Source organism: Brienomyrus brachyistius, chromosome 5, assembly GCF_023856365.1.
Source record: "Brienomyrus brachyistius isolate T26 chromosome 5, BBRACH_0.4, whole genome shotgun sequence".
Lineage (NCBI taxonomy): Eukaryota > Metazoa > Chordata > Actinopteri > Osteoglossiformes > Mormyridae > Brienomyrus > Brienomyrus brachyistius.
The window spans coordinates 6,101,838-6,127,628 of NC_064537.1; the positions used below are offsets into that span (position 1 = coordinate 6,101,838).

Below are 25,791 nucleotides of genomic sequence, written 5' to 3' on the forward strand. Positions count from 1 at the left end.
CTTGTTGGCTTCTCTTCTCTTGGGCTGATGTTCTCTGCCTCTCTTTGGGCTGATGGTCTTTTGTTTTCTCCTCCCTTCTGTTTCTCCTCTCCTGGCTTTGTTCGGAGGTGCCAGGTTTTATAGTGTAAAGTTCGTGAATAGGAGTGACCAGGAATTCCACTCCTGGACCAATGGCTGACCATCCATTTGGCGGGCTTTCAGAAGGGGGTCTCTATCAGTCCTTTTGAGATTCATGACCAGACTGATTTCCCTTGTATTGATGATTTTCGTTAGGCTGGTGTAACTTTTGATATATTCACTTTCGTGGTAACCACTGACCAGATTTGTAAACTGAAGTGATTTTCCATCGGTTTGATACCAAACATGCCGTACCAGCCTAGCGGTTCACACCGAATACCATCTGTAATGATTAATTAATGATTACTTATATTATGTCATTATGTTATATTACTCACACCAGTACCTGTTCCAGGTGGTCTAGGTTGCACCTCAATCAGAGGTTACCCTTTATACAGACATTATATGATATATTCACATTCCAACAGCACATCTTACCTTTAGGTATGGTAGAATACAAAGATCAGATAAGGGCTGCTGAGGAATGTGGAAAAGAAAAGGGGGACGAAGGTTTGTCAGTCAAGGAAAAAGAATCTGTGAAAGTTAGGACACATTACAAACATAACCTATCTGTATATTGAGACTAGTAGTCATGAGTAAATAAGTATACAGATATACAACAGCCAGACTTAAAAGAAACTTTCTTTAGGGTGTTGGGTGAGTGATATGTAAGGCAGGATGTCTGGGGAGGGGGTTGTGTGCCAAGTCGAGGGACCCCTGTCCTTGAGGTCCACTCTGCTGTCTGTAGGTCGTTAAAACTTTGAGCAATAAAAGTTGGAGTGCTGGCCTCCCTTGGTATCTGTGTGTGTTTAAGTGTGTCTGTGTGTGGGGTCACGAACCCCCTTTGAGGCCTTGGCCAACGTGTGCCTCTCGTACCAGGGTAGGCCTTGTCTCAGGCCACCTGGAATTTAAGCTTTGTGATATGTGCATGTGTGATCCTACAGGGGCTTCAAGCATGCTGAGGCAATCCAGGATGATCATCAGCAGAAGATGACCCTGGGGTTAGAGTGGGGGGAGGGATTTTATATTCCCTGGCCTGCTCGTCGTCATGTGAATGATAAGAGCATCTGTCTTTTTCGTTTGTAAAAGAAGCAAACTTATTATTAAGCTACATCCAGAAAAGACGCTACACACTGAATACAGTACAACTGCAGGCTGCACACGACATCTGCTCCTAACGGGACAGTGTGAAACAATGAAGCGAAGCTGCAGTGATATTTCATTTCGCGTCGCCCCAGTTCGTTTGATATGGGCATTTTAACGCTACTGTTTCGATGAGTGATTAGGTCACGCTGACATTTCTCTGCGGTCCCTCACAAACTTTGTGTCACGTAGACTTCTGCGTCACATGGAAAATGTTGTACTGACACATTTTGACTTGAAAAGATGCTGGGCAGTTTACGTCGTGATACCGCACCAAGGTTGAATCCTTATAATAGTAATGGGTGGAGTGGGGTTCCTGTCACCCCCAATTTGAGCTGAATTAACTCCCTGTAATGCACCTTCGTCCCCAAAAGCATGTGATTGGTCAAATGAGGTCTGCAAATTTCTCATAATGGCTGCACTGTTAATGATTCATAATAATGATGCAGCTAATACGCTACATCATGGCCATGTGGTTTCGGCTGATGTCAGAACGTAAAGCCCCTCCCACTGGACTAGTCAGGAAAGATGAAAACCTAAAGACTCAGATTTAGGAGCACAGGAGTGAGGGTGGGATAGGAGCAGCCGCAGCAGAATTGGCATCTCACCGGGACGGCTTTTTCCGGAAGCTGGGCGCTCTCCTCCAGACGCTTGCTTCTCACATGGCTGCTGTCTGTGCACACTGAACAATCCATGTGGCAATTTGCTCAGACTTTTTATTTTCATCCAAGACTGTGTTACAGAATCCTATTTTAAAAACAGATTTTAAAAGCAATTGTCAACTGTTGCAGCTGCAAAAATTCCTAAAACAAATGTGCCATGTCTTTTATAGTATCAGTAAAGAATGCAAATTCTTTATGATTCACTCTCTGATATGCTTAGTTACTTCTGGAAGTGCAGAGAGACTCCCTGGGTGGGCTGCTGGTCTGTTTTAGGGTTCATCCATTTGGATATCGATTCAGTTCTATAGATTACCTATTACAAAGCACACAAGCACAGCCAACAACAATCCTGGGCTCCATGAATTTACTTATTTATGGAGGTTAGGTGACAAAGAGAAGAAGTTGCAGAAGCCCTCAACTGCACAAGACAAATCTAGCTGAGCTTCTTCATGAGATTTTTAGTCAGAACGAACTCCAGGCTGTACCCTTCAAATCCTAGTCCTACACCTCCTTTAAACTGACCAAACCCCAGTGTAGCTCCTCCTTCAAACTGACCAAACCCCAGTGTAGCTCCTCCTTCAAACTGGTCAAACCTCAATGTAGCTCCTCCTTCAAACTGGTCAAACCCCAGTGTCGCTCCTCCTTCAAACTGGCCAAACCCCAGTGTCGCTCCTCCTTCAAACTGGACAAACCCCAGTGTCGCTCCTCCTTCAAACTGGACAAACCCCAGTGTCGCTCCTCCTTCAAACTGGCCAAACCCCAGTGTCGCTCCTCCTTCAAACTGGACAAACCCCAGTTTCGCTCCCCCTTCACACTGGTCAAACCCCAGTGTAGCTCCCCCTTCAAACTGGTCAAACCCCAGTGTAGCTCCTCATTCAAACTGGCCAAATCCCAGTACAGCACCTCTTTCAAAGTAACCAAAGTAACCACAGTACAGTACCCCGGCTCTGTTTGTGAAAAATTGTGGTGTGTCCGCATTTCTGCAGTCAGTGTACCGTTCTAGCTTTGCTGTATCTGGTTTAAATAAAAATGTAAATGAAACGGTCTTGAGCCTTTCGGATGCGGCTCTGAAGGGATCTGAGCTACCATGTTTGCTCCTGTTGCTGCACAGCATGTTTCAGAAGCCAGCAAATTTGTTTCTGTAACACAGTGACATTTGTTTCATGGCCATGACAGGTCCTTCTCCCAGATTTAATCACAGGAGCCTGGCTCTAAATCACCCCGCAAAATCCTTTTGTCAGACTTGTTTTAGGGCTCAGCCACACCCCATGTCCCTTCATCTGCTATTGTTTGAGACAAAAATCATCATTTAAATCTGAAGTTATTCAGGATGCAACGCATCACTGATTTTCTGAGCGTTCATCACAAAATCTCCATTCATTTTCAGCACTCCGAAGGTCTGGACACCTTTGAAACAGGATGTTTCTCTGGTAGTCGGAAGTATGTGTTGAGTGTAGAGCCGTCGTCTTGTTCAGCTGCTCTCCGTTTGCATCCGATGGTGCAGCCTATAGACTCGACGACTACAGAACATTGGGAAAACAACACTGACAGCCTGCATACCTGCTGGTGGTGGGTGCCCCAGGGAGACCCTGATTGGTCAGAAAGCCTGGCTCAGTTTGCCTTTCAAAGGAGGCACAAGGTGTGGACATTCTCGCTGGAGCTGACGGCTGATTGACAGATAGCGGCGGAGGTCCCTGGGGCTTGTTCTGAGTCGTCACTGGCAGGCAGTGACAGCACAGCTGTGCTTGTGTGGATGGTGCTGGGAATCCATAAATGGACTACAAGCTCTTCTGCAAGTTACTGGCCCACAGCCAAAGGAGCCGTCTCCCTGTAACTGTAGTGGGTAGGGACTGGTGAATACGGACGGGCAGACAGATGGATATTTTTGTTATTAGTGCTCTTAAAGGTGTGATTATGAGCTTTTTCAAATAGAAAAAGAGCATCTTTCATTAGCATACTGGGGCCAGAAGACAGGAAGCTGCTCGGCTTCCCAGCAGGACGGCCGCTGAGCGTGAATAACGGTGGCTGTTTAAAGGCTGTCCTGTAACTCACTCTATTCGGTTAACAGAAATGTTCAGGACACCATGTCCTAAAATGTAATAAGCTTGCTCCCCGGCAAATGTTTGGCTTATTACCAAGGTTCGGAAAAACATCATTAAAATAACTCTCAGTAAAGCTGAAAGTAGACAAACTGGTGGTATTATGGTAAATGAGTCAACCGAAGCTGGAAACAAAGGCAATGTAAAAATGGCAGGTGATAGATTTTTAGCTTTTCGAAGCCGTGTGGAAAGAACATTTAACCCGCATTTTATCTCTGCTGTACACCGACTCCACGCTCTGTCTCCATCCCTACCTAACCTCTGACACCAGCATTTCTCTCAGGGCATTTCGATGTTTTGTTAACCAAAGTGGGAATATTTTGAGGGTGCTGGAATAGTGGTGGCTGATTTTCTGCTTATTTACGTGACTGTGGAGGCCATGCGGTCGAGTCCATTTCAGACCACATCATTAACACATCATTGATGTGTTAACAAACATAGTTAGGACTGATGACTCAACTTTGAAGACAAGTTCATCAAATTCTGATAGATATTAGATATTATTTCTAGGCTACTAGTAGCATAAGGAAAGTGCATTCCTATAGTTACCTATCCACGGTGATATGGCTTTCAGAATAAGGTCTTTACAGCACACATTGGAACAGGGCACCGAATCTTAATGGGGTTCTCCTCGTCTAATGAGCTGTGGCTAAGATCACATCCTTCTGCAGGCAGGATTATCTCCTTAGGTTATTCGGTTTTGGAGCATATGATGTGGCCTTGAGCAATAACAGTATGCTGGCTTTAGACGGCTCCTATTGACTTACGGGGAGAGTACCATTCCATCAAGGAAAGGGGACAGAGGGTCATTACACACTCAGGTAGGCAATAGGGTTTTTCAGAAGCTTTACACATTTCTTGGAATTGTACGACAATTTCGAAAGACTATGAAGTCGAGAAGTTGACGAATTGCGGGAAGATGTTCTGATATTCAGTTGAAAAGGCAGCAAACATGGGTCACTGAATCCTTCTATGCAGCCCAGTGACTGTTACGTAATGGATAAAAGGGGAACATTGCCAGTTGTTCCAGGTTTTCTTTTGTTTACTATCATATTACACCTAGAATATTGCTGCTGTAGGTTTCTGTAATGTAGGAAGGCCAGTTTAACCAAAGAACCAGCTGCCAGGTGATGGGTCACAGCAAGGAGGGTATGGGGTTGGGTATCAGTGTTTGGGTACGTTTAATGGAGGTGAGATAGGAATATTACAATGAAAAGATACAAACATCAGGATTTTATAGGGCATATTTAGGGATTTGCAATCAAATTTTCCAGCATTTTACAAAAATACCCAGAGGATGACATTCAGCGCCAGTACTGGCAGCAAACAGCCATTCAGCCCCAGTGTCCTGCCTTCCGAGTCAGACGGCCATGCTTATCACTTTTGTTACTGATTCGTGGTAGCAGGAATGATGTTCGCTTGTGTGTGTGTCACCCAGTCATGGTTTGCCTTCATTACTGTGTCCCCAGCAAACTTTTTCTGTGCTGTAATTTCCTGCAGTGATTACAGTCCGCGCTACACTACATATTAATGAAGCGTAATGCTTCAGAGTGTGAAAACAAACTTCACTCGCTCTGCTCCTTCACTCCTAAGGTGGACCAGGTGAATTTTCTTTATTGAAAGCCAAGTGTGGTATAGAATGAGGTCATTTTGGACCTGATTTTTAAAATGTCCTTGCAGTGTGATGTATATAGGTTCCAATGCCTGCAGATAGCAAATTTGGATCATTTGATGCAAACCGAAGCCTGCGTTTCATGGCAGCCGTATTCTGCTATTCCTGTTAGACCTGTGCTTTTAAGTTCCCCTTGGAAACAGCCATCAGCTTACAATGAATGTGCCATAATGATGCGGACAGCTGGGTCACTTTCTGAGCTGAAATAGCCAGGATGGGGGCAAACGTTCTCAAGGAAAGTTCCTCCAGGGATGGCAGACTGAGCTCCAGTGGATCAGGAAGGGCTCACAAGCTGGGCTTTAATCCCCTGGTGAAGCTGGTGGCGGATGTGATCTTGGCATGGCGAGCCAGAGTTGGAGTGTCAGCGAGCCCTATGCCTGCCAAGTTTCCTTTTTACATCCCATCATAACGTGGAAACCAACCCCTCCCGACTGCAGCTTGGCCAACCAATCAGAGGCTCCAATTACTTGTGAAGGATTTCTTTTCACTACTTCTGCAAAGAAGTCTGACATCACTAAGAATCGCAGATGACCTTGGCGTGCAAACGTGGCTCTCACCATGCTTAAATCTGCAGGCCTGCTCTTCGTTGAATAAAAGATGTGAGTCGTCACTTCTACTCCTCTTTCGTCATCCTCATGGATCTTTCCATCACCCTTATTTCTGACTCTCTCCTGTTCCATCTTCATTTTAGAGAATGCTGCCACAATACCTAATGGTGAAACACGCAAATTGGTGAGATGAATAAAAAATTCTGGAAGAGAACACCTGGGATTGGGTTTGATATTATTCTGAAAATATGACACTTTCAAAATACACAGTAGCAGTTCTAACTAATTATAGTTTTTGGTAACACTTTATTTGAGGGGGCACAAATAATATAGTATTATGCTATTACTGATGTATTAATTGGCACCAGGACACCCTAGGCCGCAGTTCGATGATCGACTTTGTAGTCGTGTCGTCGGACTTGCGGCCGCATGTTTTGGACACTCGGGTGAAGAGAGGGGCGGAGCTGTCAACCGATCACTACCTGGTGGTGGGTTGGCTCCGCTGGTGGGGGAGGAAGCCGGCCAGGCCTGGCAGGCCCAAGCGTATAGTGAGGGTCTGCTGGGAACGTCTGGCGGAATCCCCTGTCAGGGAGAGTTTCAACTCCTACCTCCAGCAGAACTTCTCCCATATCCCGGGGGAGGCGGGGGACATTGAGTCCGAATGGGCCATGTTCCGTGCCTCCATTGTGGAGGCGGCTGACCGGAGCTGCGGCCGCAAGGTGGTCGGTGCCTGTCGCGGCGGTAATCCCCGAACCCGCTGGTGGACACCGGTGGTAAGGGATGCCGTCAAGCTGAAGAAGGAGTCTTATCGGGCCTTTCTGGCCTGTGGGACTCCAGACGCAGCTGACGGCTACCGGCAGGCCAAGCGGAATGCGGCTTTGGCGGTCGCTGAGGCAAAAACTCGGGTGTGGGAGGAGTTTGGTGAGGCCATGGAGAACGACTTCCGGACGGCTTCGAGGAGATTCTGGTCCACCATCCGGCGGCTCCGGGCGGGAAAGCGGTGCAGCATCAACACTATTTATGGTGGGGATGGTGCGCTGCTGACCTCAGCTCGGGACGTTTTGGGTCGGTGGAGGGAGTACTTCGAAGACCTCCTCAATCCCACCGACACGCCTTCCAATATGGAAGCAGAGTGTGGGGACTTGGGGGTGGACTCACCTATCTCGGGGGTGGAGGTCGCTGAGGTGGTCAAAAAGCTCCTCGGTGGCCGGGCCCCGGGGGTGGACGAGATTCGCCCAGAGTTCCTCAAGGCTCTGGATGCTGCGGGGCTGTCCTGGTTGACACGCATCTGCAGCATCGCGTGGACATCGGGGGCAGTACCTCTGGACTGGCAGACCGGGGTGGTGGTCCCCCTCTTTAAGAAGGGGGACCGGAGGGTGTGCTCCAACTACAGGGGGATCACACTCCTCAGCCTCCCTGGTAAGGTCTATTCGGGGGTCCTGGAAAGGAGGGTCCGCCGGATTGTCGAACCTCGGATTCAGGAGGAGCAGTGTGGTTTTCGCCCTGGCCGTGGAACAGTGGACCAGCTCTATACTCTCAGCAGGGTTCTGGAGGGTTCATGGGAGTTTGCCCGACCAGTCTACATGTGTTTTGTGGACTTGGAAAAGGCATTCGACCGTGTCCCTCGTGGGGTCCTGTGGGGAGTGCTCCGGGAGTATGGGGTACCGGGCTCCCTTTTAAGGGCGGTTCGGTCCCTGTATGACCGGTGCCAGAGTTTGGTCCGCATGGGCGGCAATAAGTCGGACTCGTTCCCGGTGAGGGTTGGACTCCGTCAGGGCTGCCCTTTGTCACCGATTCTGTTCATAGTTTTTATGGACAGAATTTCTAGGCGCAGCCAGGGCGTTGAGGGCGTCCGGTTCGGTGACCTCAGGATTAGGTCTCTGCTTTTTGCAGATGATGTGGTTCTGTTGGCCTCATCGAGCCATGACCTTCAGCTCTCGCTGGAGCAGTTCGCAGCCGAGTGCGAAGCGGCTGGGATGAGAATCAGCACCTCCAAATCCGAGACCATGGTTCTCAGCCGGAAAAGGGTAGAGTGCTCTCTCCGGGTTGGGGATGGGGTCCTCCCCCAAGTGGAGGAGTTTAAGTATCTCGGGATCTTGTTCACGAGTGGGGGAACGATGGAGCGGGAGATCGACAGGCGGATCGGTGCGGCGTCGGCAGTCATGCGGGCGCTGCATCGGTCTGTCATGGTGAAGAGAGAGCTGAGCCAAAAGGCGAAGCTCTCGATTTACCAGTCGATCTACGTTCCTACCCTCACCTATGGTCATGAGCTTTGGGTAGTGACCGAAAGAACGAGATCGCGGGTACAAGCGGCCGAAATGAGTTTCCTCCGCAGGGTGGCTGGGCTCTCCCTTAGAGATAGGGTGAGGAGCTCAGTCATTCGGGAGGGACTCAGAGTAGAGCCGCTGCTCCTCCGCATCGAGAGGAGCCAGATGAGGTGGCTCGTGCATCTGATCAGGATGCCTCCGGGACGCCTCCCTGGGGAGGTATTCCGGGCATGTCCCACTGGGAGGAGGCCCCGGGGAAGACCCAGGACACGCTGGAGAGACTATGTCTCTCGGCTGGCCTGGGAACGCCTCGGGGTCCCCCCAGAGGAGCTAGACGAAGTGGCCGGGGAGAGGGAAGTCTGGGTCTCCCTGCTGAGGCTGCTGCCCCCGCGACCCGACCCCGGATCAAGCGGGAGATGATGGATGGATGGATGGATGATGTATTAATTAACCACAATATACATCTCAGTTACACAAGGATCTCATGTTTGTTCATCGTTAATGAATAAGACAAGTGAAATACTGATCTGATGTTTGCATCATTAATATATCGTGAGGCATCTCAAGCTGTTACTATATTTGTTACTGTGTTTGTTCTGTAACCCTTTGTGAGCTACTGAAGGAATTACTGAAGGTGAAATGCACAATATATGCTCATCTGTTCATCATAAAATATCATGATGCATCATTTATCTAAAGCAGTGACTATATTTGTCCATGATTTGTACTTCAGTAGTAACTGACTTACTTCTAAGTAATTTGTGGCCGACTGTCTTTGGGGAGGTGGCCATGACCTTATAAGAGTGTCATATTCCATTCCTGTTGGGTTTCTTATTAAACGTTAAATAAAGAGCAAATGAATCACAGTTAATACAATCTTTAATTTACGGGCAGGTTTTACTTTACTGACAGCTTACACATGCCTCACTGTTATGCCTTCGTTTGCACACGTCACGACCCAGTTTAGACCGGAAACGCGAACTGGACTGTGCATGAGTAGATAAGTATCATTTCCGCTCACTACTTCTTCACGGCGGCTGGGCGATTTCACAAATTGATTTATTGCAGTTTATTTAAACATAGGTTGTACTTTGCACTTATTTGAATTATTGTGTATATATGTGTTTTTAGGAGGTGGTGCAGTGGTTAGCTCTTTTGCCTCACATCTCTGGGACCTGGGTTTGAGTCTCCACCGGGGTCACATGGTGTGTGAGTGTGCTCTGCGATGTGCTGACATCCCATCCTGGGTTGTTCCCTGCCTTGTGCCCATTGCTTCTGGGATAGCCTCCGGACCCCCCACGACCCAATAGGGTAAGCGGTTTGGAAAATGGATGGATGGATGATCGTATTTTTAAATAATTTATACTTTAAAAAATAGTCTGTGGTACATGGGCGGAGTTTAAATTTGGACGTCATTATTTTTATGAATTATGACATCATAAGCGGGAGGGGGAGCGTATCCCTTATTCTGATTGGTCGAGGGGTTATCTCCATGTACCATACATTGCCGATAGGGGGCCATATGGTTTGGGTGCTAAGGGTTGCCGTTAAACTTTAATAGAATAAAAATACATTACATGTATTTATTTGTGTTATTTTTAATTACGTTTTCAAGGAATAATAAAACATTTGGCAGGATGAATGCAAGCTAGCGCATACACGTCCAGCGGGGCCCGTCCGGCCGCAGGCACGGGCTGTTAGGAGTAGGCACAAGCGCCACAGCGTATTTTAAAAGAATGTGGGGATCTGAACGGGCTGGTAGGAGTAGTTGCGCAGCACTGGTAATTACACCATATTGGCACCCACTTGAGCCAGGTCATATGACCTACCAGGAAGTTATAAAAGGCTGCCAAGATGGAATCTCATTCTCTTGCTGCTGTGTTTTACAACTGGACATGGGATGGGTTCTTCTTCCCTGTGGGTAAGGAAAAGAGGAGATGGTTTGTTTGAGAACTTGAATGTTTAATTTTAATTTTACCAGGGTGACTGCTAGCAGCATGTAACTCTTCATGGAGGACGCGGAGGTGACTGGAATTTTATCATTTGACGTGATCCCCTACGGGCTGCTGGACTACAGACATTGAGGCTCTGGTAACTTGGGTTATACTGTGGGATTTAAAAGGGTCTATGTTTCTTTGTTGATTGTTTCTTTGTACCTGTAGTATTGGAACGCTTCCTTTTGATATTGCTGTGCTGCGAGGGCATTAGGCATTCCTGTAAAGGACCAGAGTAGCTGCTGTTTTAGGCTTATTTGATAGGCTTTTGGTTTTCTTTTTAGTGCCCTGGTTGTTGCTATGGGCTAAGTTGTAACTAATTTTAGTATTGTATTTTGGGCGGTGGACATCGGCCGCTACCCTCCCCTTATGTTTGTACATGGGATCTTTCTGTACAAGGTCGGCTCCACACAGGCTTTTGCTCTCTGCTGTTGGGGTGCCACACTGAGCGGACACTGTACTGTTGTGTGTAGTGTTTGTCGTGTTGCATGCTGTGGTTTTGCTCTTTTCTTTGTCACCAGGGGCCTCCTGAGCTGAGAGCTGCGCGTGCCGATCTGACCTTACTATTTGGAGGATAGTCAGCCGCCCCCCAACCCTACCCCCCCAGCAACCTTCTTTGTCTAATAGTTTTTAGATATTTGTAATAAAGTGGATTGGGTTTTATTTTTACATGCCTCTTTGTTATTATCCTTTGCGGGGAGGGTTCGAACTTAGCCACGTTACAGAAGGAACATTAGCAGTTCCTCCTGCCCTTACCAGGAGGTGGCGTAGTCAGAGCAGTGTGGGTATTCTGTGCTTTGGGCACCACAAGAAAGCACCAAAATGTTTTAAATAACTTTAGCGTTATTTTAAAAGAGAACAATCAAGGAAATAAACCTGTTAATTCTTGTTTAAATAAATTAACGCAAGAGAGTCGGCTCTTTAAAGAAAATACTGTGTGGCTCTATGAGCATGCGCTACATGAGAGCGAGCCAGAGAGGAGAGCGCATGCGCTCATTAAAACAGGAATTAACCGCGTTATATCTTGATTATTGAAATGCTTCGAGCGTTTTACTTTATTATTCACATTGGCAGAAAAGTGCTTCATTACTTAAAAAACGTTATGGTTATAGGGGTTTATTTGAAATAACAGGCGCTCCGCTGGTGTCGCCATTTTGAAACGGGCTGGCCACTTCGGTCTATCATTTGACCGCATTGTTCAAACAGACCTGCCGATTATGGCCGAGGTCTGGGACTCGGTCATTTAGCCTTGGCCTATTAAAGTTTGCTGTTAAAATGCTTTCTTCAACCTAACACTGGTAAATACCTCAAGTTTTTCTTCTTATTCTTTAAGCATGTTGATTAAATGTAACGAGTTGAAGTGCTTTCTTTTAAAACGACGTGCTGTATGTTGGTTTCACTTGTGCTTGTTTAAACTCGGCATTTGCTCTTTTGCTTCTTTCGGGCATGTTTGTACTTGTTTAAATTCCGCCTGCTTTTCTTTTAAAATAACGCTAAAGTTCTTTAAAACATTTTGGTGCTTTTAAAATACGCCGTGGCGCTTGTGCCGCCTACTAACACTACATGGCTGCGGCCGGACGGGTCCCCGCTGGACGTGTATCTTACATTCGTCCCGTTTGTTTTATTCCTTAAACGTAATTAAAAATACAATATGAATACATGTAATGTATTTTCATTCTATTAAAGTTCAAAGGCAAGGGACCATACTTTATTACATACGCACGAAAGGGGAAGGGGTCTAAAAATTTGACCGAATTTTGCGTGCGTATGCTGGGGGGGGGGGGGGAGTGAACCAATTTGAGAAATTTCAAATTTAAGCGTTTCGTTCACGATACCTGACCTGCTGGATTGCATTCCATACGTGCATATAACTCAAAATGCAACATGAGATTTTTAAGACGATCGGACTGTTTAAACAATATCTCATAAATTATCTAAAAAAAATACAGGTTGGCAATGCACCACGGACCTCCGAAATATCTGGTTTAGAAGGTGCTATAACATTATGGAAATGGCGACCCATTTAGTTTTATTTGAAAGTGATTTTATTACGGTAAATCTCATGACATCCCATCTCATTTGTTATCCCTAAAGTTAACAGGAACGTTTGTAGTTCCAAAAAGCAGTGCATAAGTCGACTGACGATCGCCCGTGCGTACGTACGCGGGGTGGGGGGGTCAACTACCCAGCGCACGTGTGCTTACAGGGGATGGGGGTTACAAAAATCGGTAAAATGTGCGTACGTACTAAAAGTATGGCCCCAACCCTTATCACCCAAACCATATGCCCCCCTATCGGCAACACGTGTAATAGACTTTTGGAATATTCCTGACACCTACTCACATTCAAATGAAAACACCTGTCTCTTCTTCGTTTTTAATGCTTTATTTACAAGAATTTACATATTTAAATAGTACTGATAGTCAAAGTTCTATGTTCTCATCCACTATTGGCGTATTCATCTTGCATCATCTCCTCCATTGCCTTGCCTTGTACTCCTCCATTGCCTTATACTCCTCCTCAATTGCCTTATTCTCCTCCTCCATTGCCTTTCTCTCCTCCTCCTCCCTTGCCTTGTACTCCTTCACCATTGCCTTGTACGCCTCCTCCATTGCCTTGTTCTCCTCCTCCATTGCCTTTCTCTCCTCCTCCTCCCTTGCCTTGTACTCCTTCACCATTGCCTTGTACGCCTCCTCCATTGCCTTGTTCTCCTCCTCCATTGCCTTTCTCTCCTCCTCCTCCCTTGCCTTGTACTCCTTCACCATTGCCTTGTTCTCCTCCATTGCCTTGCTCTCCTCCTCCTCCCTTGCCTTGTACTCCTTCACCATTGCCTTGTACTCCTCCTCCATTGCCTTGCTCTCCTCCTCCTCCATTGCCTTGCTCTCCTCCTCCTCCCTTGCCTTGTACTCTTTCACCATTGCCTTGCACTCCTCCATTGCCTTGCTGTCCTCCTCCTCCCTTGCCTTGTACTCCTTCACTATTGCCTTATACTCCTTCACCATTGCCTTGTACTCTTTCACTGTTGCCTTGTACTCCTTCTCCATTGCCTTGCACTCCTCCTCCATTGCCTTGCACTCCTCCTCCATTGCCTTGCACTCCTCCATTGCCTTGCACTCCTCCTCCTCCCTTGCTTTGTACTCCTTAACCATTGCCTTGTTCTCCTCCTCCACCACCACTGCTTGGCTGTCCACCACCACTGCCTGGCTCTCCTCCTCCACCACCACTGCCTGGCTCTCCTCCTCCACCACCACTGCCTGGCTCTCCTCCACCACCACTGCCTGGCTCTCCTCCTCCACCACTGCCGGGCTCTCCTCCTCCTCCCTTGCCTTGTACTCCTCCTCCATTGCCTTGTACTCCTCCTCCATTGCCTTTCTCTCCTCCTCCTCCCTTGCCTTGTACTCCTTCACCATTGCCTTGTTCTCCTCCTCCATTGCCTTGTTCTCCTCCTCCATTGCCTTGCTCTCCTCCTCCATTGCCTTGCACTCCTCCACCAATCCCTTGCACTCCTCCTCTATTGCCTTGCTCTCCTCTTCTATTGCCTTGTACTCCTCCTCCATTGCCTTGCACTCCTCCTTTATTGCCTTGCACTCCTCCACCAATCCCTTGCACTCCTCCTCCATTGCCTTGTACTCCTCCTTCATTGCCTTGCACTCCTCCACCAATCCCTTGCACTCCTTCTCCATTGCCTTGCACTCCTCCACCTTTGCATTGCACTCCACCACCACTGCCTGGCTCTCCTCCTCCTCCACCTCTGACTGGCTCTCCTCCTCCACCACCCTTGCCTGGCTCTCCTCCTCCACCACCCTTGCCTGGCTCTCCTCTTCCACCACCCTTGCCTGGCTCTCCTCTTCCACCACCACTGCCTGGCTCTCCTCTTCCACCACCATTGCCTGGCTCTCCACCACCATTGCCTTTTTTCCTTTCCCTTTTTTTGAAAAAAACTTCTTTATCCAGGATATCTTTTTTTTCCCTCCATTTTCCTTCCTTTCTTTAGCTTCCCCAGCATCGTTTGGTACCGCTGGCAGCCTAAAGCAGTTCAGAGTAAAGCACTTCATTTTGAGATGTGTCTCGCTCAATGTCTGATTTGTTTTGAAGTGGTATTAGTGCCTACAGCTCAGTTTATACCTTCAGAATGATAACATCAGAGTTGTCACGGTAACATTCAGTTCTAGAATTCTATTTGAAAAACAACTATAGGTGCCATATTTGGTCAGTGGTTCATTTTTTTTAATTCTTTGCATTTTTAATATGCTTTATTCAGCTCATATTCTACAGCATATATTGTATGAATTTCCATATTTTTCTTAATTAGGTTACGCACAGATAATATTCTGTACTTGCAAACAATGCAGAAACCTACCAAACATTGCCGGGCCGTTCCTGTGCTCACAGAGCGTAGTGAGCTTTACTTTACTCAGGAAGAGGACAGGCTCACATTTTCTGACCGTGGCCATGCCTTGTGAAAGGTGCTGAACTTAGTGATGAGACAGTTAATACCGAGATTCTGGAGATCGCCTCCTCAAAGTGAGGCCCAGCGACTTCAAGCTGGGAATCAGGGCTTGCTAAGTTTATGCAATATCACGTGACCGATGACTTCCGATTCATCCTGAGGTGTAAGAGGCTTTGAATCCTGTTGGCTCTTCAAAACTTTTATATGAGTGAGATGATTCTGATTAGCAATGGTAGTGGAGGCCAGTTTAACCAAGGAACCAGCCGTCAGGTGATGGGTCACAGCAAGGAGGGGTATGAAGTTGGGTATCAGTGTTTGGGTACATTTAATGGAGGTGAGATAAAACATTTGGTAAGGTTTAGCAGCGTCTGTAATGTCCCTGCATTGTAGACAGAGCTTTCTGGATAGATTCTGGACACACACACACCTGTATTGGACAAATGAATTCAGAAAATGGATGGATTGCAGTGTTTTTCATATGTTTTCATGAGTGGAAGTGAACTTTTACAGAACTGAGTATTTGAGTAAAATCCTTTTTTGATTAATCTCATTGCCTGTATTTTTGCCCCTTATTTTGAGTTGTTTTAAATGCTGCACTGTTCAGTTGCAAATGGTAGGTCCCTCTGAATCCCATCTTCGCTTTTCTCCACCTCATGTTATTCACAGGTATCTGACTCTTGAATCTGGCTGAAATGATCCCAGTCGATTTTCCAATCTCCGCCTTTTCTATTTGGCAGAATGCACAGCCTGGATCCAAACTGCCTTCCTTCCCAGTTGGACTAACAGTTGGCTCAACCTGACACTCTATACCATTTAAACCCCAGCTGATCACAGAGCTTATTGCAGGATGTGCGTTTATTCCTCTCCATGTGTTGTGGGGCTGCCTTGCCTAACCCCTATAGTAAGGAGAAGGTCATAAACTTGTGGTCTTGTGTTTTATTAATTCTGAAATGGGTAAGAAATGAGCAGCAGGACGATATAGAGCTAAAAGGTGCGATTTTTCTAGCACTACGATGTAATCCAAGGAGAAAGGCAGCACTGCCTTGCTGAATGTGATTTCTGTGGCAAAAAGATGGTGATATTGCTGGCAAGCGGTCTTTTTATGAAACTCAAATGTAACTCTGTCAAAGTACAATTTTACCAGGGTCCCTGAATTCGCTTGAGATGCTCTGTTAAAATAACCTCCCAGAAGACAGAATGAAGCTGTAATTCATACAGGTGGCAAAACTAAAATGTCTCTTGGTAATTTCATGAGGGCGGTGATGGAATTACAAATGTGCATGTTTTCGGCGAGTGATGGATGAGGTGATATGAAACATGCAGTTGTCTGTAATCGCTGCAGCTTCGGGGAAAAGACTAGCATCCCTTTAAAATTCATTACATTAGGATGGCAGGCAGAGGTCACTGCAGTTTGGACGTGCCAGGAACAGGAATAAAGCCAAGTAGAATGTATGGAACTTGCAGTCTGTAATATGTCACAGAGTAAGGCATAACTAAACGCACTGCTGAGCGTAGAGGATTACAGTAGTATAATGCTAATCCCTACTATATACACTCCATATACAATACACATTTTATATACATTTTATTATGTATACATATTTTATATACAGCTCTGGAAACAAGAGACCGCATGTTAGAAAGGCTCTTGTAGCTTTAAGGAACACCGGTAAGTGCAAAGGACTGTGGGCGCATGCGTGACGAGAGCGCGCGGGAGAGCCTGCAGGAATAGGCAGCACGTCGGCGAGCTGCAGTTTATGTGTAGTTAGTTTAGTTGTTCCTGGCAGTAAATAGAGTCACTGATTAATGTAAGTACTAAGTTTATTGATTATGAGTGATAAGTGACGCTGTACTAATTTAGTTTACTTAATTGCGCGGCTAGGTTAACGTGACCTAGCTTGCGTACTGTTATAATTATCGCTGACGAGTGTTCCGTTGTACACCTCGGAAAAATATTTGCGTTTATTTCCCGCCCAATCATTCCCTCTAATACGAATTGCTGCTAATGTAATGTATTGTTGTGGGTATAGCCCAACTGTTAAGGCGATATGGTAAAATTATGCATTATGTTAGTGTATTATGGTAATAACCATTGTAAGCACTGTGGTAATTTGTTTTTCCTGTTCATTTGTTAAAGAATCATACATAAATACAAACTTACTTACCAACCCACTTCGTCTGAGTGTGCATCCAACTGACCTCAAATAAGATAAGCCAGAGTACAACTAATTGCTCCCCCCTCCTGATTGAGAACATGTATCTGGTGAAATACGGTTAGCAGCCCCCCCCCCCCAGAATCATGTCTATCCTGAATCGTGACTGATATCCCACAGCGAGTACTACCCTCCTGCAGCAACCCCTTACAGTTTCCCAGGGGAGTGTGGCCCCCCTTTCCCTCACCGCATCAAATTTTTCAGTTTCACTCATTTCTCAGTTTATGGATTATGGGTATGAGCCTGTGTAAAATACACATTTTTTTTTGCAAACTCCAGCTTGGCTCTTCCCTGCTTCTCATTGATGAAGGGCTTCTTCCTTGCTTAATGGGTCTTCACCGCTGCTTCTAGGAGCCTGTCCTACCAGTACACTTCACACTTAATGTTTTCTATTCCTTTTGAAGGTCACTTAAGGTCATCCTCCGATTTGTTAGACACTGACGGATAAGTTGATGGTCATCTGTGGCATTAGAAGGTTACTTCTGCCCACTACCTGGCTGGTTTTTGATTTTTCCCAGTGTCTCCTGCTTCTTCACCCTGTTCTTGTGTACTGCGGTCTTAGAAACTCATGAGCATGGAAGCAGCCTGCCTCACAGTGTAGCCTTCTGCCAGCAGAACCAGGATTAAACCAGAATTTAACAATGCAGATTTTAAAAAAGTATATAGAGTGGTCTCTTAATGTTTTACAGAGCTGTGTATTGTTTATATGTATTTATTTGATCTTATAGCTGCATGTTTGAACCTGAGACCAGTTTTGAAATGGAGTCTGTTTCAGAATACTACATTCACACCCCCAAAACCTTCATATCCCAAATACTGCATCATGAAAGGTGAAAATTGGTAGGTTTATGCTGGTGAAATAATGAAGATAGATGCTGCTGCTTTTAAATCATTCACAAGGTTGTTTATTGAAATGGTTTATTGAATGGCATCTAACAATTTGAAACACATATGGAGGTATAATAGACATTCGCCTCAGAATTATATTTCTGGTATGTAATTTTATCTTTAAAGTGACCTTATTAAATTTGTTCCCCGAAGTAGTAATTTCATCCCACACCCTGAGGGCTTTTGCACGCTGGTTATATGTGCTGTTAGTATGCTAACAGCATTTTCTACCCAGGGAGTCTGATCGAAAACCAAAATCAAGCTGCTGCTGTGAGCTCCTGCTGAGCACCCTGCTTGGAGGCATGTAGACTCGACGGACGCTACGGAGTGTTCCAGTGACCGCCCACTAATACATATCTGCATCATATATGTGGGAATGATGAGATTCCTCCCATTGTTCAGCTTAATCTTAATCATTAACAATTGTTTGCTTATAAGTAAATGAATTTTCTCTCTGTGTTCTTCCTATCACATTCCCTTGGGGTGTATCGTATTACATTTTTAAATGTTTTAATGACATATAGTTTTAGGAACATCAGCACCTGCACTGTAGTATTCAATTCAATTTATTTTATATAGCGCCTTTTAATAAAGAAAGCCGGAAGACAATGGAGGAGAGGAACCAAAAGCTCCCAAGTAAGGAGAAAAAAAACCTCTGGGGGTCCAAGGTCAACTGTCTGCCGACCCCCCCTGGGAAAACTAGCATTACCGAAAACAGAAAAGAGTTGACATGCTTGTGAAAAGAGAGATTTATGCTGGGATTAAGAATGAAGACAAAGTCCATCAATGAGTCCGTTATGCATGTTGGCCTGTGAAGGATGGCCAAGGTCCATTCTCCACGTTGGGCTGTGCCGGGTGGCACTGAAGGCTGCACCCACGGTGATATATTTGGTATGACCTATTCGTGATGTCACCCCTCCATGGGACTGACCCAGGACTCCAGCTCAGATGCTGCCCACTTCGGGCTCCACCCAGACATGTGGGAAGGCAGAGAGTATGGATGGTCAGAACATGTGTTGACACATAAACGGACAAGCATAGTAGATAAAAATGACATGTACAGCAGCACCAGCAGCCATAGTTATGGTGCGGTAGGTCGTGGGCAAGATAAACTGAAGTAATGGGTCTTAAAGGCCGAGAACGAATCGGCATCCCGAACGTAGGCTGGTAAACCATTCCACAAGTATCAGTCCTACAGTAGTGTGTAAATCTTCCAGAACATCAGCACCTGCACTGTAGTATCACTCCTCCTGTCCCTTAATACTACAAAGGGCATTCTGTGCAAATGAGTCCCTGTTTCCTTCCTCCCTCCTCATTTAAACAGCACATTGTTGACTCTCTTTAAACCCTCAGTAGTTCCTAAGGAACACGGTGAAGAGCAGCTCGCAGCAGATCATCTTCAGCACCGACCATGATCTCTGTGTCTGCTGCTGCTGGCAGCTGCAACCTGTAAATCTCTGTGTTTCTTCAAAAAGAACAAAGATCAACAGAAGAGTGAATAAAGAACCAGCAGTGATGTATGTTAATGATATTGTCTGTTTCACACTCATATGTACTTTGCTTTCTTCTTGATTACAGGTGTTCACTGTAATGTTCAACTCACACAGCCAGGATCTATGACAGTGAGACCAGGAGAGTCTCTGACCATCTCCTGTAAAGTCTCTGGTTATTCACTGACTGACAGCAGCTATGCTACACACTGGATCCGACAACCTTCAGGGAAAGAACTGGATTGGGTTGGTTTTATATGGTATCATGGAATCACTGGTTACAAAGAGTCTCTTAAGAATAAATTCACCATCTCCAGAGACACCTCCAGCAACACAGTATATTTACAAGGGAGGAGCCTGCAGACTGAAGACACAGCTGTGTACTACTGTGCCAGACGTGCACAGTGAGGGAATGTAACGGGAGAGTGATACAAAAACTGGACACCTGTGCCCACCCCAGGCGGGAGGCCCACCATGCACCGGAGAGCAGTGGCGTCAAAAGTACACGCATTCTTCACTCAAGTAGAAGTATAGATACCTGTTTTTAAAAATACTCTAGCAAAAGTTGAAGTATTGACTTCACTTTTTTACTCAAGTTAAAGTGAAAAGTACAGGCTTTAAAACTTACTTAACGTATAAAAGCATAAAGTACCCTTGCAAAGCTACCATTTTAGGGCAGAGCTGACTGGACCCCATGTACAAGTATTATGTAGAACGCAAGCAGAGTAAAATAAAGCCACATAAATATTTAAAGCTCCAGCGGCCATTACCATCATTACACATGACGATTGCCTTTTTCCTAAACACATCATGCAAAAAATATTATAGTAACTGTAAAAGATGGAGGGATTAGATACTCAATGTGCATGGCGTTCAAAAAACTTTATTTGTATGCAAATATATTACGTGTTTGTGTTAGCTAGAAGAACTCAGGCACACACCATAAACTACCAAAACCCTCTGTTTAGCTTTGGGACCCCAACCCACAGCAGCAAGGCCCAGGCCCCCACCTGGCCCACCACTGCCGGAAGGGTCCACCCCCCCAGCAGGACCACGCACAACACCTCCAAACCGCCTCGTCCCACCCCTCCATACAGCACAGGCCCAAAGAGAGGGGATCAAAGGGGCCCCCCCTCAGGCTCCCATCGCACCCCCCCCCCCCCTCACTCAGTGTGTGTGTATAAGGTGTGTACATGTGGGTGTGTGTGAATGAGTGTGTGAACTGAAGTGTATGCAAACTAAAAACTGTCATGCATTAAAAGTGAAGGAGGGGTCCGGGTCCTGATTCTCCACCACTGGCAGAATCCTGCGCGCCCCAGCCTCTTCCCCCCCTCCCCCACAAAAAAAAGGTGTATCAGGACTAGATGGACTGTATGAATAACTGAGGTGCATTAAAATTGGGTGAGCAATTTTCTGCCCCAGTTTGGCCAGCTGATGTCACTGCTAGCCAAGCAGAAGACTAGAAGACTAAATGAATTAGGTCAGTCTTTATCCTTTGTAGTGCTTATCACATATAAATCTTAAATCTTTAGTTTTAATTGTCACATGATTTTTATCTTTTAAAGAAGAAAGCCATATCAAAAACAAGAATAGTATCAGTCTGCAGCACAGGAGGTTAATTTTTAAATATTAGCAAGTAACAGGGATGATATGTTCTCTACACCCCCCCAAAAAAAAAAAATATATACACTAATTATTTGAATAGTGTGCCAAGGGGGCGTGGCTGCAGGTGGGTGGGGGATGGGCAGTGCCCACTGAAATGGCAGACTAAATCACCGCTGCCACGCCCACCCCCCTCTGGTTGCCACACCCACCCCTCTCTGGTTGCCACGCCCACCCCGCTCTGGTTGCTACGCCCACCCCCCTCTGGTTGCCACCCCCACCAGTTTAAGCCACTGTCATTTTCATCAGGCCCTTCGCCACCTTTTCATAAACCTCCAGTGACTCTCTGGGCAAGAAACTATGTAAGCAAACCTGCACTGAAAAGTGTCTCAGATCAGTTAGTTCATGTGGATCATATTTTAAACTAATAAATAGTTTAACAAGCATTCTGTTGTAAATCTTAGAAGAAAATCTGACATAGTTTCACAAAAGATGAAAAAAATATGTATTCAAATTTGTTTATTTAAATATGTATTTATAGACATAGGCTTTAGTGTACTGGTGCATGACAATGTGTTCCAACAGGATGCACCTGTTTGATGAAGAAAACATGCCCATTATTTTAGTATTTAGACAAGTTTGCAATGAAGACAATGTGTCAAACACCATTAGCATTAGCATGACTTAAATGAGAATTAGGGACATTTAAATTTCTGTTCACTACCAACACATCAGCTGCTGGAAAATGCTTTTCATCACAGAGAAACTGATCCACCCCCCCCCCCCCCCCAGAAAAAACATTTTCATATACCACTAATTTATGATACATTTTTCATAAGAACGTTACCTCTCTCTCTCTCTCTCTCTCTCTCTCTCTCTCTCTCTCTCTGTAGGTGTTGTCAAAAAGAGTTTCACTTCCTGCACTGACCTCAGGGGATCCGCATACAAATCACACCCTCGTCTGCCTATGTATGCCATAGAGTTTCCGTCCTGAATCAGGCTGAATCTCCCTACATCCAGGATGGCAGACAAACTCTCACTGCTCCTGCTCTTACTTGGTCTCCCTGGTAAGAAGAAATATTCCCTGTTTCACACCAAAAATGTTTGATTCAGGCTCCTCATTCAAAAACAGTGTGTTCATCTGATTATTGTATTTTTTATAGGTGTAACATGTGATGGTCTGGAGTCCATTCCATCAAATTCAGTGCTACAGGAGCCTGGTACAACTCTCAGTCTCTCCTGTAAGGGTTCTGGATTTAATTTTGGAAGCTATGACATGCACTGGATAAGACAACCTGCTGGGAAGCCCCTGGAGTGGATGGGGGTTATCTGGTATGATGCCAGTAAAACTGTCTATGCAAAGAGTGTGGAGGGACGGATAGAAATCACCAGGGACAATGGCAACAGCATGGTGTATCTGAAACTGTCTGCTCTGAAAGCTGAAGACACATCTGTGTATTACTATGCTAGATACACAGTGTCACATATGTGTGGCTGAGCCGTACAAAAAGGCCACGGATTGATGAGAAGCTCCCAGCAGATCTCAGACATTCTGGAGACAGTCAGCCACCATTAGGCTTAGAACAAGCTGTCATTGTGAACATTTCCTCTATGAAATATGTTGTTGTACGTGCCTTTGCAATCATTTTTATTTGTTTATATATATATATCACGTGTAATTGAAGAGCAAGTTACCTAAACTCACTGAGTCCATGGGATATTTGTGAATAAGTACATTGCTGTTGAGTTTTGGATATTTAACTTAAGCTGTTCATTGGGTTACATGTGGACTAAGTGAGTTTTGGTTCCCAGTACTGTAACATATCATGAGGAAGCCGGACTTTGGGTCATTGGCGGCATCATCTCAAGAACAATAGAAAAGGGACTGAATAAGGTTTGAAAATATGCTATTCAATTATAAAGCAAATCCCATCTATATTAATATATTTTATAATGATCTTCCATTGACATGCAACATTTCTTCTTCTTTTTCAGTTAATTCACTCGGTTCTAGATTCATGTAAAATGACAGACAGTGAACTGACGGACAGAGGAAGCTGAAACACATAACGCCTGTACACTATTCAGACATATTCTCTTTACAACCAATTTGAAAATCACCATCTCCTAGTTTGTCTGCCATTACCAGGGGGGCAGCTAAGTAACTGTGGGCCCCCTGAGAAAATGTCACACATATTCAATACTTTGTATTAAGGCCCCCCTGAATGTGCCAGACTCTTACACTTATGCATGGCCATGTAAGTCAGAATTTATGTAAACAGTGAGCAGGGGTTACATTAGCTTTCTCCAAGTTCATGTTAAAGTTTGAATAAAGCAGCAGATTGCAAACTGTTCTTAAGGAGAAATTGTAAGTTAAAAAGTGCATTTTATTCGATAATTATAATGAGAGAAATGAGAGAATACTTGTCGTATTCAGGGTCGTGGGGGTCTGGAGCCTGTCCTGGAGGTTATGGGTACAAGACAGAGAACAACCCAGGATGGAGCGCGAACCCATTGCAGGGCACAGACACACACCAGTCACTCACACGGGCACACCTACTGTACGGGCAATTGGGAGATCCAGTTAACCTCAGCATGTTTTGGAGGGTGGAGGAAAACCAGGGTACCTGGAGGAAACCCAACGATAATGCAGGAAGAACATGCAAACTCCGCACATGTGGAACCACTGCGGAAGCTGGTCCCAGAACTGTGAGGCAACAATGTGAACCACTGCACCACCAAGGGGGCAGCATGTAGTTCGGTCGGCTAAGTCTCTGTACCAGTGATTGGAAGGTCGCTGGTTCAAGCCCGGCCTCGGCACATCTGTGGGTCCTTCAGCACGGCCCTTAATCCATGGGGGCTACAACAAGTGGCTGCCCTTCATGGCCAGCTTGCTCTACTCTACAGAGAGCCGGTTGGGGGAGGTGTAAAGAGAATTTCCCCATGGGGATCAAAAAACCATCAATTCTGCTTTTACATATTTTTATTGAAATACAATGTTTTCTAAAATAAACGTTAATACTCCAGAACATTCTTAATAAGAAATGATGTACTATTAATATAGCCTAAAAATGACATCACTCACAGACTATGTCTATAGCAAAATTCTGAGTTCATTTCTAAATCAGCATTAAAATGTACTTAAAAGACACCCTTTAGATTTTCTCTGACAGAATCATTGTTCACCAGAAGAAACTAAAAAGCAATCAGTGCAGTTCCAGCAGTAACCAGAAGATGTCCTCAGTGCGACAGTAACTGCATGCAGCACAGCGGAAATATCAGACTCATGCCGATTTTCAATACACTGTAGGAACTGTAGCTTTTATTATTTTATCTTTACCAATCATTTCCTAAATTATGTACTATTGCTGTTAAAGTTTAAAAATATGAACAGACATTTAATTCAATCATGCTGTTAAAAGTGAGAGACTAAGTAAAAACATATAAGAACAGAACATATGTTGTGTTTCAATTTCAGAAAAATTGTGTGATCGTTGCTTGTGGACTGCATTGCACAAAGATAATGTTTGAACATATAATGCATCCATTTGGTTATTTAGGCAAATTCATCTGTTTATCACGTGACCCCCCTGCCTCATGCCTGCCAGAGGAGGATCCTGTACAAACCTGCCACAGCTTTTAAAGGAGCCAGTGTCAGTGTGTGACAGAGAGCAGCAGTCACTGGGACTCAGTGTGTACTTTACCTCAGTGCTCCTCCCTCTGTCCTGCAGCCATGAAGCTCCTACCAGCCCTGCTCACCCTCACAGCACTGGCTCTCTCAGGTCCCTGTCTCTCTCCTCTCTGTCTCTCTTTCTCTCTGCATCTTTCTTTGTGCTCATCTAAAAGTCTGCTCTACCTCTTTATCAACAGGTGTGGAGGCTCAGATTGTACTGACTGAGTCTGAACCAGTGGTGAAGAGACCAGGAGAATCACACAGACTGACATGTACAGCCTCTGGGTTCACAATCAGTAGCTACTGGATGCACTGGGTCAGACAGGCTCCTGGGAAGGGACTGGAGTGGATCGCTGCCCATACTGGCAGTAGCACTTACTACTCGCAGTCTGTTCAGGGCAGATTCACCATCTCCAGAGACAACGGCAGGAACCAGCTGCATTTACAGATGAACAGCCTGAAAGCTGAAGACACGGCTGTGTACTACTGTGCCAGAGACTCACAGTGATGGGGGCTGTGGGGAAGCCGTACAAATACTACTTCCTCATAGAGAATAAGGATGTCATATTATTATTTATTTAGTTGGATCTTTTAATTTTTAAAATATTTGGAAAAGTACATTATAACATGCAAGACGTTCCATTACCAGAGATAATGTCAGCAAAAATGGGCCGTTTTAAATCCTCTGAATAGAGGCAGGACATTCAGCCATGTTTGTTTTGTGAAGTCAAACCTCTTTTGTTGTTTCATAAATAAAGGCAATAATGAATATAAACAACATTTTAAATTTCAAAAAGAGTAAATGTCCTTAAAGATGACGTCTAATCACCCAAAGGTAACGTTATACACTGAAAGCTGGTGACAGAGAGAGAACTCACTCCTTGTGCAATTTACACTTTTAATCCAGTATAAAGCTCACAGCCGACCTGCAGCAGCTATGATCCACATACAGTAATCACTAGCTAACTGGGAG

General features: G+C 45.3%; 1 protein-coding gene, 1 long non-coding RNA gene and 1 gene segment (V, D, J or C); all 3 read left to right on the forward strand.

The window, feature by feature from the left end:
• LOC125741978 (probable non-functional immunoglobulin heavy variable 3-38-3) overlaps positions 1-25,348 on the forward strand; it is a 31,106-nt gene extending 5,758 nt beyond the window's left edge. Inside the window, 1 exon segment of the V gene segment in view lies at positions 25,016-25,348. Coding sequence covers positions 25,016-25,326 — 311 coding nt within the window.
• On the forward strand, positions 8,039-8,940 carry LOC125741971 (uncharacterized). The gene has a single exon (XM_049013562.1). The coding sequence runs from the start codon at positions 8,053-8,055 to the stop codon at positions 8,926-8,928; it is 876 nt and encodes a 291-aa protein (XP_048869519.1). The 5' UTR covers positions 8,039-8,052; the 3' UTR covers positions 8,929-8,940.
• LOC125741989 (uncharacterized) lies at positions 11,024-20,296 on the forward strand. Of its 2 annotated transcripts, none has more exons than XR_007397956.1 (3): positions 11,024-11,800; positions 17,894-18,689; positions 19,632-20,296. It is a non-coding gene; the product is annotated as an uncharacterized LOC125741989 (long non-coding RNA). The 2 variants fall into 2 exon arrangements; XR_007397955.1 differs by having other exon boundaries at positions 11,025-11,800; positions 15,619-18,689.
• Positions 25,349-25,791: the final 443 nt, after the last annotated feature.